The 15,903-nt window shown below is 41.4% G+C and overlaps 1 protein-coding gene across 1 annotated transcript; it reads left to right on the top strand.

The window, feature by feature from the left end:
- The first annotated feature begins 797 nt into the window (after positions 1-797).
- Positions 798-15,452, top strand: RTCA (RNA 3'-terminal phosphate cyclase). The gene is made up of 11 exons (XM_081947728.1): positions 798-1,042; positions 1,584-1,684; positions 3,491-3,634; positions 4,721-4,844; positions 6,575-6,633; positions 7,283-7,424; positions 9,929-10,053; positions 10,201-10,259; positions 12,164-12,258; positions 14,109-14,213; positions 15,203-15,452. Exons 1-11 carry the CDS (start codon positions 995-997, stop codon positions 15,299-15,301), a joined length of 1,101 nt encoding a protein of 366 aa, XP_081803854.1. The 5' UTR covers positions 798-994; the 3' UTR covers positions 15,302-15,452.
- Positions 15,453-15,903: the final 451 nt, after the last annotated feature.

Genomic DNA, 15,903 nt, shown 5'->3' with positions numbered 1-15,903 from the left:
CACCTTCCTGCCCGTGAAGTTGCCTAGAGAGGTGTCAATTTCTCTGTATGTACATACATGCGCCGTCTTTCTCTCCGCATGTGTATGAATATATCTCACATACACAATGTGATAAAACGGGCGCAAGCTTTCAGACTATACAGGTTTCTTAGTCCGTATCTTTAGAAGCAGTATCTATCTCTCTACCTGCCTATCTTTACCTACTTACCTACCCCCCTCTCTCTGTGTGTATCTGTCTATCAATTATCTTTCTAATCTGTGTGCGTTCTCTCTCTCTCTCTCTCTCTCTCTCTCTCTCTCTCTCTCTCTCTCTCATCTATGTCTCTCATCTATCTATCTATCTATCATCTATCTATCTATCTTCTATCTATCATCATCTATCTATCTATCTATCTATCTATCTATCTATCTATCTATCTATCTATCTATCTATCTATCTATCTATCTCTGTCTGGCTATATATATCGTTGTCAGCTACAGTGTTGTCACGCCCGATGTCTTTTCCTGATTTGTGCAGTCATTCAGCAGACCTCATTGGGGATTGACAAACCAACGCTGTGCTTAATGATTTAGTCGAGCTGTGGTTGAAGAGAAACTTAAATGCATTTACGAAGGAAAAAAAAATAAGAGCCTTCCTGGAAAGGGTTTTCCAAAAGTTGTATATGGGAAAAACTTCGCAGCCAGAGCTCTCTTTCTCTATTTTTTTTAAGTCGCTCGAGTAAACGAGTTCTCAATTGATGCTGCAGCAGCAGCAGCAGCAGCAGCAGCGGAGTCCGGTCTGTTCTGCGCCTGCTCCCCGCCCGCTTTCTCAGTAGAGGCCGAAAACCGGAGGGAGGTGGCTGCAGCCGTGGCTGGATTGCTCGCTCTCCGCGCTTGTCTTGGGTCGGGTTCCGGTCCCTCGGCTTTCCTGCTCCTGGGAGCGAGGGGGTTGATCTCTCGGAAGGGCCTCTTCACTTGCAGGGCGCGGGACGCGGCCTTTCAGCGGCGGCCCACCATGGGCGACGAAGGCCGGGTGGAGATAGATGGCAGCGTTATGGAAGGGGTGAGTTAGCGGAAAAGAGAACCGTGGATAGAATAATCCCGTGGCTCTGGCTCGGGACGGGGGCGCAACCGAACGTTCGCAGAGGAATGAATGAATGAACCGTTTGATTGCTGTCGGAGAGCCAGCAAGAAGGTCGAAATTCTCATAATTTCTGGCAGGTTCTTCCCAAAACCAGAAACGGGGTTAACCCCTCCGAAGATCCATTCTGCCGTGGATCTTGATATATTTGGGGGTGGGGGGGGGGAAGGAATATAATATTACTCTTTGGACTCCTCCTGTCCCAGCGGGTATCCACAGGAATAGCTTATGCACGCCTCCCATGGAGTGAACTAGAATTCCAATCTACTAAGTAAAGCTACTAAGCTTTCCGATCTAAATGATTTATGACATCTGTGATTATCAGCCCTATCACTCTCCCCCCCCCCCGTTTGAAAACGGCCTTTACAGACTTGTGAACCTGGCCTAGTCCTTGGGTAGGGCTTTCCAATCTTTCACAGCAGCTCCAGTTTTAGGAGGTTTTGACGATCTGCTTTCCTTGCAGGGTGGCCAGATCTTGAGGGTTTCTACAGCTCTGAGTTGCTTGCTCAATAAACCTTTGCAGGTGAAAAATATCCGAGCGGGCAGGAGTCAGCCTGGTCTAAGGTAAAATCCTGGTGAACTGTTGGGAAAGCGAAGTTCTCCCCTGCTAATCTTAGTGGGGGGGGGGGGGAGGAAGCTATCAGATCATCGTGGCTCATGTTTGTGGAGAACTTCAGAAAATGTACTAATCTGCAAAAAAACCTTTTAGTTTTTATGTTGGCTACAAAGGAGTACCCATGTGCTGATTGTTATGAGGATAAAGACTCCCTTAAACCAAGGGAGTGGATCGTTATGCATTGCCTTTGACGTCCTTCTCTAGCCGCCAGCCCTGGAATTCCCTTTATTTATTTGCAGATATACCTGTGGATAAATAAAAGATTAGCAGCTTGCTTAAGTCCTATTACGATGGCAGTGAGGCATTTAATTACAGCATGGTGTATTATATGGATCTTCTTATGTTATGTTTTATTTTTTACTATTATTTATATCTTGCCTTTTAAGTCACAGACCCCATCAAAGTAACTTACAAGCCATTTCAACCATAAATTATTTTTTATCTTTAAGGTTTATATGCTGTAACACACACACACACACACCCACACACACACACACACACAATGTCTTAAGAAAAATATAAACCTACCATATCAATATGCTTATAAAACATACAGTATATCAAATGACTTAAACAAATGTCTGTGCAATTGGTGGTTCTATCCTTATTGATGGGTCAGGAAAAATCTATTTGGAATAATTTTGGCCTGCCATTCGCCTCCCTTTCTCTTTCAAGCTCAAAGACTTAGCAGACAGAATTCCTGGGATACTTTTGTCCTGGAAGTTGCCACAGGGACATAAGTAGTTATACTATAGTGCAGTAATGGCTAAACTTTTTGTTGTCGCATGCCGAAAGTGCGTATGTGTGCGATAGCACACCTGCACCCATAAAGCAATGCGTGTGCGACAACCCCCCGTGCATCCCGCCCCCTTACGCATGTGTGCTCCCCCCACCCCACCATATGCCGTGACACCCCCCTCCCCCGTGTCCCGTTTTGGGTTTAGCAGGCCTCCCTGCAGCCTCCTGGGATCAAACACAGCCTCCCCTATCCCCTTGCACATACATGCGCATCTCCCGCGAGCGCCCCACCCCCATGCATGTGCAGCAAAGTCCTGAAAATCAGCTGACTGGCAGGAGGCACACCTAACATGCATGGTGGAGCTGAGCTGGGGCGATGGCTTGTGTGCCCGCAGAGAGGGCTCTGCGTGCAACCTGTGACATTCATGCCATACGTTTGCCATCACGGCTATAGTGAATCAGACTAATTTTAGTTCACATAGCACCATATTTCCTACACTGACTGGGAGGTACATCCCACGTGTGGGTGAGGTTGAAACAAATGGTGGGTGGAGCCAGAATCAAAAATAAGTAGAACCACGTATCTGTCTATCGTTCCCCTCCCTTTCTCATTTTGACATTTGAAGAAATTTTCTTTCTAAACTAGGGAAGCAGTAATTGAGAATAATTGCCATTTGCTTGTTACTGCGATTTTTCCTGGATAAGTAGATCAGTGGTGGTATACACTTATCTTCCCTACCGGTTCGCAAATGTTAGCGCGTATGTGCATTTTTGGCAAAAAAAAAGGCCTAAATGGGATGCCATAGAGCCGTAGCGGGTGGGCAGGGCCACCCGCGATTTCCGCTACTGGTTCAGGCGAACTGGTCTGAACCGGTAGAATACCACCTCTGAAGTAGACAGAAGTGGCTAATTAACCTGTGATGGAGGAAGACAGCACCATAAGGTGAGAATTCTTTGTATCCTGTATGCATGCCTGGGCTCTCTTTATGTTCTAATTCAGTGTACTTGACTTGAAGGCCTCAGCACCTGTCCGGATTGGAAATGGTTCGTGCTCTATGTGATGGACAAATGGACGGTGGAAACATCGGGTCAACAGAGATCACTTTCACACCGGGGAAGATCAAGGGTGGAACTCACATAGCAGACACTAAAACAGCAGGGTATTTATTTTCTGCATTTGTATTAATTAGCACTCAGTTTTGAAGAGAACCTATACATTAAAGCTATAGAATTGTGTCTTACCAAATGTATTTCATACAATCCAAACCTCACCAGTCAGTAAAGGGATGGCTTAGTATGATGTAGGAATTTTAGTCCAATGCACCTAGTCCACAATGCACTTAAGTATGACATAGGAATTATAGTCCAATGCACCTAAAAACACCAGGCTAAGAAAGATATTGCTGCAAAATGAAAGAAAAGGCATACATACATATACATACATATGCACTGGTATTTTATTACTATGTCCTGATTTTTGGGGGGTAGATTTTTCTGCTGTTTTCTAAGAAAAAAATCTTTTGTAAAGAGCATTTCTTTCTTCTATGGATTTTTCCCTTTTGTGGATCCCGGAGCCTTTGATTGAAGTCCAGTTTCTGCGATCGCAAAATCCTAGCGGCAAATTACAAATTACAGCTCAGAATTTCAATGTTTAGATTAACCAGTTGTTGAATTAGCAGTGGAAAGGCTTAGATCCAATCCATATTTAGCTATGAAGCTGACTGAGTGACTCGGAGCCAATTGCTTTCCCTCTAAATTAGTGTTTCTTAAAGTGTCGACTTAGGACCTCTGGGAATCCTGCGGGACTCTCAGGAGTCCGTGAAATCAAAATTATTTGCCAGCCTTTGTTGAAATACAATATTAAAATCTCATCAGTTAATGAGAAACAGTAGTGGCAGCCAATAGAGTAATTTTGATTTTTAATGCACTGAATATTGGTAAATGTAATCTTTAAGAACAAAAGTTCTTTTGGCTCCTCCATAACTTTTAAAAGTGGAAAGGGTCCTGAGAGGGGAAAAAAAGTGTAAAAACTACTGCTCTAAAGCTTACTGAGAGTAAAATGGAAGGTGGGTGGGAAAGAAAACCATAGGTGTATTTCCCCTAGGCAGCTCAAGAAGGGAGAGTGTAAAAGCAGCAACAAAATCATAAAGTTGGAGTGGCTCTTTAAGCACTTGAGTCCCACACCTTGCTGGGAACATAATGAGAGCATAACCCTATTTTGTCTCTGCATTTTTTTTAAATCTTAGGAGTGTTTGCTTGCTAATGCAAGTGGCCATGCCCTGTGTTCTTTTCGCGTCCTCTCCTTCTGAACTTCGTTTGAAAGGTGGCACCAATGCAGAGATGGCTCCTCAGATTGACTATACATTGATGGTAAGTAGAAGACGTGCGGTGAGGTTTATGGCTGGTGAGGCTGGTGATGTCATCAGCATGAGCCGCGGTCCCCTTCATGTTGACTCAGGAGTCAGGAAGGCGGGGAATGGGACCACGTGTGCAGGAGGCTGAAGCTGCCTCAGCCTCCTGCACACGTGGTCCCATTCCCCTCCTTCCTGACTCCTGAGTCAACATGAAGGGGACCATGGAGCACGCTTCGCGGTCCCCTTCATGTTGACTCAGGAAGGCGGGGAATGGGACCACATGTGCAGGAGGGAGGCTGAGGCTAGAGGAGCCTCCTGCACAGGTCCCATTCCCGGACCACATGTGCAGAAGGCTCCTCAGCGCCTTTTCCCTTTTCCCTTTTTTTTATTTTCATGATGAGAGCGGTGAGGCTCTGCCTCCCCTGACCGCACGTCCCTGGTAGAAGTTCATGTACTTAAGGTTGGCCCTTTGATCTTGCAGGTTAAGTTAGCCTACCTTTGGGCTTGTTTCACAGTAGACTAGATTAGTTTTATCAATCCAGATACTGGGAATATGTTCACTATATTTGTTGGTCCTCAAGCATTTTTAATCATGCATCTGCCTGAAAAGAAAGGTCAGCTTTTAAAAGCTGATGATTGAATTTAAATGGGCTAAAATCAAATACAGGAGGTCCGAACACTCAGGATGCTCATGAGCCAAGACTTGCTCCTTTTTTAACATGTTGTGATGCGCCGCCTTGTTAACTTTTTAAAGCTTGAGCAACATCTCTAGTGAAGCAGTGCTAAAGCTTTTTAGAACAATGTTAAAACAAATTAAAACTGCTTAAATCAATTTATTCAGATTGTAATAAATAAATAGTTGTCACAATCAAGTGAACGATCATTTCTGAACTGTGTTTGCTTCTTGTAAATGACTCATTTGGATGTTAAATATTTTTATTTAGGAAAATAATAGGATTGGGTGGATAATATGGCCCACATTGCAAAGAGGATATTCTAATACAATCGGTGGTTTTATTTTTATTGATTAGGTACCATACACAGAGACTGTGGGGTCCTTAGTGCTCTCTGAGTTTGGTGGGATTTTTTTTTTTGCAAACATTTCATTACTAAACTAGGTAACATCATCATGATTATCAAACTCCGTAACCGTCATCAGCACTGATAATATTACCTAGTTTGGTTATGAAGTCTTCAGGAAAACAACCAATCAAACAACAACCAACCAGAGAACCTCAAGGACTACGCAGTTCAATCCTGAGCTACAGATATTATCTTCAATTGGAAACACAGAGAATGAGAAGGATTTTGTCTGCCTGAAAAGAAATGAAATGGCATATTATCCCTCCTCCTAATTCTTTCTCTAGGATATCTGCTACATTGCCTCATGTCACATAAAATCATAGTCCTCATGGGCCTTGAAAACACTTGGCCCATTCCTTTCCTTTTATGTCCAAAGGAGTATCTATAAGATGCTACTTCTAACAGATTAGAATATGTCTCAGGCACATAGAAGTGATTTGTACAAATCATAGTTTGTCCTTAAAACATGATGAAATTACAGCTTTTGACAGCAAACTATTGTCCATAGAAATTGCAGTTTTCCATACTCAGATAAAATAGGAGGGAGGCCTTCAGGCAGATAGATATACTGTTTTTTACATCAACCCGGCAACATGGCCAAAGGATTCTTTATTCATTAAAAGGGTGTGCCTGCGTTTTTCAGTAAATTTATTTACTTTCCAGATCTTTAAGCCAATAGCTGAGAAGTTTGGTTTGATGGTAGACTGTGACATAAAAAGGAGGTGAGTTCCAGTTGTATGTTGAGTTGTGTCTTGTCTCTATGATTACAAATTTCCATTTCCAATAACTTTCCTGCATTTTGCCAACAAAAGATATTCCCTTCCTTTAGCTTATGACCAGCTTTATTGGTCTTCTAAAGCAGAGTCCATTAAAAGTAAGTGCAGCTTCTGAAAATTAGAGTATAGCTTCCCTTAAACTCTTTCATTACTTGTTGTCCAAATTGTTAAATAATATGGAACATATACTGTATTTGTTCAATTATGACAATTAGGAATTGTCTTTGGATTTTCTCCTTTGTTTCTTTGTCCTGGTTCCATCTTCTTTTTGGAACTTGCATATCACTCAAAGACAGATGATATTAGACCAAAAGGACTAGATATGCCTTGGGATTAAAGGGTGAGGTGATAGCTCCTTCTGCTCTTCAGCTGCCTCCTCTATGAATACTTATTTGCTTGACCCCTGATATCCATAACCTGTTTGTGGGCTTATCAAAGATGCTCTAATGGGATGGTGTAGGAAATAGAACACTAGATTAAATGAGCCTTTTGCAGGACTACTATTTATGTTTAAGAAGGTTTATTTTTAATGGCAGGAAAAAACCCACCAACTCATTATTTTGATCTCTGCTTATGTGTTGTTGCTTTTTAACAGGGGCTACTATCCTAAAGGGGGTGGTGAGGTGGTTGTCCGGATGTCCCCAGTTAAACAGTTAAACCCAATCAATTTAATTGACTGTGGTACGGTGACCAAGATACATGGAAGAGCCTTTGTCGCTGGGGCTTTGCCAATCAAAGTAAGTACATCTGATAGATTTAGGTGAGGAAAAGGGCTTGTCTTGTAAGATTTGGATCCAACGTTGGATTATATTCACACTGCTTTAAGTTATTAGATACTTTGGTTTAGTTAACATGTTAGAATTTGTAAATAGTACCTTATGATTTCCTAGATGGAATGCAGCAGTCCTCTGGTTATCAGCAAGCTATTGTTACACTAACTATGGCTCTTAGAAAGATGCCATATTACCTTGAAAAATAATATGAGCAATTGAGTTATGATAACAGCATAGTGGAGTGTTCATTTTATACTCTTCCACTTGTTGCCATATTAAGAGAATTGTTACGCAGTCATAAGGATAAAAATAAATAGTGTCATTGTGAAGTACATTCTTTTCCCGAAGAAGATCCCAGATCCAGTCCTTTAATTCAGAGGTTCCCAACCCCCAGTTCATGGACCAGTCCTGGTCCGCAGCATGTTAGGAACTAGGTCGCGCAAACAAGCGGAGTCCCATCCTTGGGATGCAGGCAGCACACGAAACCACGCCCCCTCTGCTCCATGGAAAAACCTCTCTTCACAGAACTGGTCCCTGGTGCCCAAAAGGTTGCTTTAATTGACATCTTCCAGTTACAACAGGATACCAAAGTCAATAAGAAGGACATTTTCCTAAGTGTGGCAAAGCTGGTTTGGGTCAGAGATGACAAGATGAACAAATAGCCAACCTGTTACAATGCAGTTTCTTCATTTTTGAAAGATGGTGATTATGAATATTTCCTAAATGTGCCCAGGACTTGATTATAAGAGCACCACTGAATAGGTCATTACAAAAGATTAATTAGTAATCCCCCTGAGTCTCTTTGCCAAATAGGTTATGTGAAAAAGCTGGTGTATAATATAACTTCTGAGAGTTTGACTCCCTCCTTGTCCAGAAGGTTATTTGATAGTCTTAGAAAAATCCCCTGTTTTGTTTTCACATCTGTTGAATGAGTCAAATAAGCCAGGTCAGCTATAAAGCTGATCTGATTTAAATAAAATCAGGGCTGAAATTTGTTCTGAGAGAAGGTTTTCAGATGAGATCTCCTTTCTGTAGCAGGGTTATCTAACCTGAGATCCTGCTTGACACCATTCAGAGTCCGACATGGTCTCCAGAACCTCCAGAAGTTGTTTTATAAGGTTTTGTTTTGTTTTTTTTGTAAAAAAAATTTATTGGTTTTACAGAAAATTTCAGGAAAAGGGATAGTGGATGAAGTTACAAATTTTGACAGCTACATTATGCAGGAAATGGCACTCCCCCCAATTCTCATAACTTTCACTTATTAATACATTAAGTATTCACTACTTAGCAATATTTTGACAGCATATTTTTACCTTATATCTTCAAATAATTTCAATCTATTTTATATCAAATAGAAAAAATTCTCTGTATTAGCAATTGCGTTATTTTTCTAATTCACTTTTGTGATCTAAGTTTTCTCGGTGTTGCCTCTTCTTCCCCCTCCAGCAAGGCTCCGGCATCTCCCGTGTCTTGTATATCCCGTGTGGTGTCATCGGTTTTATCTAGGAGCACTTTGTTTTTTTCCATGAAGACCTCCGCCTCCATGGTTCTGTTAATTCTAACTCTAGTGTCCTCCCAGAATATCAACATACCTTCTGGGAGAAGCCATCTGAACCAAATCCCTTTCTGGTATAATTTCTTCGCTAACAACGAATATTTTTTTCTTTTATCTCTAACTTTCTTTGGGATTTGTTTCAGGATGGCTATCTCTCTATCCTTGTATTTTAACACTTGCCCCCTTTGTGCACTCAGAATCTCATCTCTTGTAGTCTTTCTAAGGAATTTAAGGGTTGTTGTTTTTTGTAGTTAGTAATCTGTTTTTTTTTTATCACCAAAAAATCTCAAACCTGAGGGCAGTAGTCCTATTCCTCGGTTTGATTCAATTTAAAGACTTTCATGTTTATTTCTTTTTCCACCATACTTGAGTTTAGCTCCTGACTTGCCATACAGACACCAAGTAATGTGCTTCCCCCAAAATAAGACAGGGTCTTATTTTCTTTTGACCCCCGAAATAAGCACTTGGTCTTATTTTCGTGGAGGTTTTATTGTTTTTGAGGTGCAGGAGGTGGCAGGTATGGTCACCTCATGGCTGCTGCTGTGGTGTAATATTTTCGGAGAGGGATTATTTTTGGAGGAGGAGGGTTTATTTTAGCGCATGCACTCAAAAGCCCGTTTGGGTTTATTATCCGGAGGGGGGGAGGGTGTCTTATTTTCGGGGAAACGGTAGAGTCTTCAACCTGAAATGGGTTCAGGTTGTACTGTACAAAACTCTGTACAAATGACAGGGATCATCAAGCAAGATATACTCTAAGCGAACAGTCTCTCGATCAACTTTTCAGGAGACATCGTTTGCAAATTTTGGCAAAATTGCAATCTTTTCCCCACCCTCTTTCCATGTAAAATACATAGAGGAAGGAAAGCTCTTGCATTGGGAATTCCATACATTCCTTTCATTTTGTTACTTTTAGGTAGCCAAAGAGATGGCTTCTGCTGCAATGAAATGCATCAGGAAAGAGATCCGGGATCTTTATGTCAATATTCAGACTGTTAGAGAGTCGGATAATGAGGCCTTTGGAACAGGATCTGGCATTATGTGAGTGAGTTTGGTTGTCATTTGAGAGTTCCGTTTATTGCCACAGGAAGCCAACTGATTTCATGTGAGCTGTTTTTGGGGGGAGGGAAAAGGAAGGGTGAGCTTCAATGTTTTCATATAATTCTATAAGTTTTTAACCTTATTTAGAATTGTTGCAGAGACATCCACTGGCTGCTTGCTGGCAGGATCATCCCTTGGTAAAAGAGGTGAGAGCTTTACATTGCTTCATGTGACTTGGCCTCCTCAGGACCCATTTTGTAAAAGGCTCCAACCGGAAGCATGGCAATGCCTTTCCTAGCATCACCTCTCCAGCTCCTTTCTCATGATTATATCTAATCTATGTTCTTTTCTGATGACAGCTTCAATATGACTTATTTGTTTGTTTGTTTAATTTGTATGTCACCCATCTGCCTGATCAGGCAGCTTTGAGTGGCATATAAATGTAATAAATAAATAATATCTCCAATAAGGTAACATGGGTCTTCTAGTCCAAAAGATCTCTTATTACAAATAGAGAGCCTGCCCTGGCTGAGTCTATAAGGCCAGTTCTGAAGAGAAAGTGAGTGTGTCCCTGTGTGTGTATACACACATATACATAAATTTATTGGCCGCCCATCTTACCACAGGGTAACATGTATGAGAGGAGAATGAGATAGAATCTGCTTTCTCTGCCCTTTGAATCCATATCTTTCTACTAAATCAGCTGGAAAAAGAGGCTGTTGTGACAGGGAACATTGTTATTTAACGTAAAGGATTATTTGGAGACTTCCTTATAGGATAGTTGGGGCAAAAGGCTAAGAGAACTTGAAGGGAAAAAAGAGGAGAGGAGAGAGAGATGATTAATAAAAAAAGGAGAGGGGAGGAAAAGCAAAGGGAAAGCCTATGATAAGAGACACCTTAGTGGCATAATGAAACAGTATACTACCTTATCCGTGAAAGCCAAATCTACATTGAGTTAGTGATTAGTTCAGCGATGGCGAACCTTTTTTGGCTTGCGTGCCACAAGTGGGGGGAGCGCAGGGGGGCCGTGTGCGGGCGTGCCACACCCATAATGCAATGCGTGACCCCCCCTAGTGCGCATGCGTGCACAACGCGTGACCCCCCCCATTTTTACATGCTTTTTTTGCCCTCCCCAGGCTCCAGAGGCTTTATAGGAGCCTGGGGAGGGCGAAAAGAGCCTCTCCCACCCCTCCGGACGATCCCTGAAGCCTTTGGAACACTTAAAACGACCCTCCGAGCAACCCGGAAGTCACTTCCGGTTTGTTCGGAGGGTGGTTTTAAGCGCTCCGAAGGCTTCAGGGAAGCCTCCGGACGGTCCCTAAAGCCTCGGGGGGGGGAGGCTCTTTTTGCCCTCCCCAGGCTCCTATAAAGCCTCTGGAGCCTGGGAAGGCGAAAAATAGCTTTTTAAAAGGTGAACTCAGCTGGCCAGTGCGCGCATGCCAGCTGACAGGGCAGTGCCTTGCGTGCCCTGACAAATGGCTCCGCGTGCCACTTGTGGCATGCGTGCCATAGGTTCGCCATCACTGGATTAGTTCATAACACCAGTGATATCTTTTACAATGCATCCATATACTTCTAATATCTCAGGGGCTGCCACAAAGAAGAGGGATTTAATCTATTTTCCAAAGCACCTGAGGGTAGGACAAAAAGCAATGGGTGGAAACTAATTAAGGAGAGAAGCAACTTACAACTAAGGAGAAATTTCCTGATTTTTAGAACAATTAATCAGTGGAACAACTTGTCTTCAGAAGTTGTGATTGATCCAACACTGGAAGTTTTTAAGAATATGTTGGATAACCATTTATCTGAAGTGGTGTAGGGTTTCCTGCCTAAGCAGGGGGTTGGACTAGAAGACTTCAAGGTCCCTTCCAACTCTGCTATTCTATTCTATTCTAAATCAAATATAACTTTATGAATATCTGATACCAAATTTCATCACCAAGCAAAATTTTAGAACTCTCCCTGACTACTTTGTGAAGGTGAATGAATGCCTTTTATAATTAAACCATCCAAAGATAGAAATCTATTCTGAACTTATTTTCATTTATTGAAGAGGCAATCTTGTTAAGGATTTTATTTAAATCACATCCCTACTTAATTTTTCTTGCAGGTAAAAATGCAGACAAAGTTGGAATTGAAGCAGCAGAGATGTTGCTGGGAAACCTTCGGCATGGAGGTGCTGTGGACGATTATCTGCAGGACCAAGTAAGATCTGCATGTGGGAAGTCTCTCTCAAAAAAGTACAAGCTGAGATGTCACGTGTACACCTCCTCATAAATGTGAATTAGGGCTCCAAGGAGTTACTGATTCAGTGTTCAGGTTTTCTTCAATCAGTCACCCACAAGCTATGGTGGCCTATGAAGTCCTATCTTCTTCAATGGCTGGTGGATTTGAGTTGTAATCTAATACAGCTGGAGAGTGAAGTGGAAAGAAAGCTTTATTAGGAGCATTCTAATAAGGAAATAGTCTGATATTTCCAGCATTTTGGTGAATTTCAGACCAACTTCACCTCACTGGAAAACAAATAGAAAACAAATGATCTCTCTTTTTTGTTTGTTTTTAACACCATTTCTGTTGTATGCCATGAAGGAGAAAAATGTAGCTAAACTCTTCAGACAAGAGGTTTAATTTTCTACTATGTTGGGGAGCAGACTGGTGTCCTAGGAGAGCTTTGAGCCAGTGGTGGGATTCAATTTTTTTTACTACCGCTTCTGTGGGCGTGGCTTGAGCATGGGAGGGATCAGCTGGGACTCGGGAGGCAGAGAATAGATGGGGGTGGGGCCAGCCAGAGGTGGTATTGACCAGTTCTCTGAACTCAAAATTTCCGCTACCGATTCTCCAGAACTGGTCAGAACCTGTGAATACCACCTCTGCTTTGAACCACATGGATTCCTGGGTTTCTTCTCTTGTGGCCTACCTCAATTGGAAAAGAGGAACCCCAGCTCTCTGGAGTTGGGATTTTCTGGCATTGGAAATCCCAGCCAATGTGGCTATTAGTGAAAACGGAAAGACGGATCTGACAAAAGAAAACCACTTAATTCAGCAGAGTATCCTCAGATCATTCACATATCCTTCACTATAAAAGTTTATCTTTCAATTCTACCTGCAGTTCTAAAAATCCACCTCTATAACTTTGCAAATTTTGACAGACATTTACAAAAAATTGGGCTTACTTTTCTATAGCCTTATTTTTCTGTAAACTAGCCTTTTGGGAAAAAAAATGAAAGTGATGTTTTCATGACTCTAAATACTTGCATTAATACAAAATAGTTTGAGATGAAAATTTAGCGAAGTGATACTTATCTTTGAGCCATTATGGCTTGGGTTTTTAACACCGTCTTCAGTAAGATTGGCCAAACTGGCCCACTAATGAATTCTGTTTAACTAGCAACAATAATAATAGCAGCAAACTAAAAAAATAGCCTGGAGATCCAGAATCTTTCCAGAACAATAGAACCTTGCATAAAACTGCAAAAGGTCGTACATTTAGTGTATTTTACAATAGGGATGGTAAAAATATGTTGTAGGAGGATTGTCATGTTAAAAAAAATGAAAAGGAGTCTGGTTGAGCAGGAGTCACCAACCTCCAGGCCACAGGCCACTACCAGGCTGTGGCCTATTTGGAACTGGGCCATGCTCTGCGACCACATGCAGGCCGACCCGCCACTTATGTGGCCTGGTTCCTGCCCCCCCTCCCCCCCAGCCAGGCCACCAAGCCACATAGATTGGGAACCACTCTGGTAGAACCTTTTCTGATGAATATATTTTATTAACTAATAATAAAAAGTAAGATTACTTTATAAATATTTTTAAGTATAGTGGCACTCCCTAATTATGTGTTCAGGACGTTTTTCAGTGACTTGACTGGTTGTAATCAACTCAGATCATTCAGAATGGTGCAAGCAAAAACATCTAGAAAGAAAGGCATCCAATAAAAGGATGGTCCGATCAGATAGTCAAATAATGTATCTTCTTTCTTTCTTTCTTTTTTTAATAACGGAGTATTGCATCCCTTTAGACACACATAATGCTGGTTTGTTTTTGATCCCCTCCAGCTGATCATTTTCATGGCTTTAGCAAATGGGAAATCGAGAATAAAAACTGGACCAATTACACTCCACACAGAAACTGCAATACATTTTGCAGAAATGCTGACAAAAGTAAGTAGCAGTTTTCTTTACAGATCACTTGATCTTCCAAAGCTGTCAGTCTGGCCAGCATTGGTATGGCATGATCTCTAGTGAAAAAAAGACTGACACAGGATGGTTTACTGGGAAGCAAAGGATACAGTGATGCCCTCCACAATTCAATGTGTGCAGGAAGGAATATATTGAGCCTAAAATAGGATGCATAACAATTGTTATGCATTTTATCCTTCAAATCCTTACTGCCACCCAGCACCTACTTCTTGAGGTAGCTGCCTTGCCTTGTCTGCTGACTGGATTATGGAGTAATCTGCCTGAAGATACTTTTAACCATCCACATTTTGTACAGTGGGTGCATGCCAGCAAGACACAAACTTGAAATTTCCCTGGATATCATTAACAGTAGCACATATCAGATATATAAAGTCTTTTTGGGTTGGCACTCTGACTTCTGAATGTTCTCTTTGGGGAATTCCACTGATGCTGGCATTTCAGTAATTATAAATATGACCTTATAGGTCATCCTCCCTTACTGACTGCCTCATTCAGGAACTGTTTAAATTTATAGTAGTACTGAAAAGTTTTAAGATCAGTCCTTGAACCTGTGGCCATCACAACAGTCTTGCAGTCATGTGATTATGATTTGGCACTTCACAACCAGTGTGCATTTACAACCGTCATCACATCCCATAGTTGCATGGTCAGCATTTCTGACCTCCAAAGCTGGCTTCTCACAAGAGGAGTCAATGAGGAAGCTGGCAGGAAATCATAAGTCATGGTCACATGATGTTGCTCTTAATGACCAATTGTGATTTGCTTAATGACTATAGCAGAACTGATGGAAGTCCGGTGCAGTCAAATGACTTCTTGCTTAATGACTTTGCTGGTCTCAATTGCAGGACCTACCTGTATTTTGAATTTTTGTGTGTGTTGTACTTTGCCTTGAGTCCAATTTACGCGAAGAACAATTTAAGAAAGCATGCTTTTTTGTTTATTGTTTGCAGGCTAAGTTTACAGTGACAAAATCAGAAGATGAAGACTCTTCCAAGGATGCCCATATCATTGAGTGCCAAGGAATCGGATTGCTAAATACAAATCTCTAGTTATTGCTCTTGGTGGAATGGTGTTATGTTTATTTTGATTTGTTTTTCTTTAAATATCTGCATAAATGTATTGCACTTTGTTCACTGGAATGTTTGAATACCGTGCTTCCTTAAATTCCCTTTATTATTAAATTAATAATACATTTACTTACTTATTGGGCTTATATCTTGCCTCAGCCCAAAGACTATTAGTGGCATATGTGATAGGAATGGGTTGATTAAAACAATGACATCTAAAACTCAACATTTTAATTTGGACTTCATCCCCCACCTCCGAATAGTGGACAACATCTGTTGTTTCTAAAGCTGTCCAGACAACTGATGGTATTTACATCACAAGGGCACTGGTTTTTTTTTTTTTGCCGTTTATATCTTCTTTTTGATAAAATGACCCTTCAATGATATAAATAAGGTCAATTATATTTTAAGGGAAATCCCTTCTTCACCCAATGGTCCTAAACGAAATTGTAGTTTAAGCTGAACAAATACGCTAGACTTATTAGATCTGGGTTTCAAAATGCCAGATCCCTCTGTTTTAACAATTTCCCATCTTATTATTAGGGCAGAAACCAGTTTTGACACCTTAATTGCAATGTTCTTTG

This window comes from Natrix helvetica (assembly GCF_964273705.1).
Source record: "Natrix helvetica genome assembly, chromosome: 3".
Classification (NCBI taxonomy): domain Eukaryota; kingdom Metazoa; phylum Chordata; class Lepidosauria; order Squamata; family Natricidae; genus Natrix; species Natrix helvetica.
The sequence above is the reverse complement of the archived record's forward strand: the minus strand, read 5'-3'. Positions and strand labels throughout refer to the sequence as shown.

Excerpts from the sequence above, each read along its gene's own strand:
- RTCA (XM_081947728.1), top strand. The coding sequence starts at position 995 with ATGGGCGACGAAGGCCGGGTGGAGATAGATGGCAGCGTTATGGAAGGG. Across the intron at positions 3,635-4,720 it reads GCAGACACTAAAACAGCAGG|GAGTGTTTGCTTGCTAATGC; the intron begins GTATTTATTTTC and ends TTTAAATCTTAG. Across the intron at positions 10,054-10,200 it reads GGAACAGGATCTGGCATTAT|AATTGTTGCAGAGACATCCA; the intron begins GTGAGTGAGTTT and ends AACCTTATTTAG.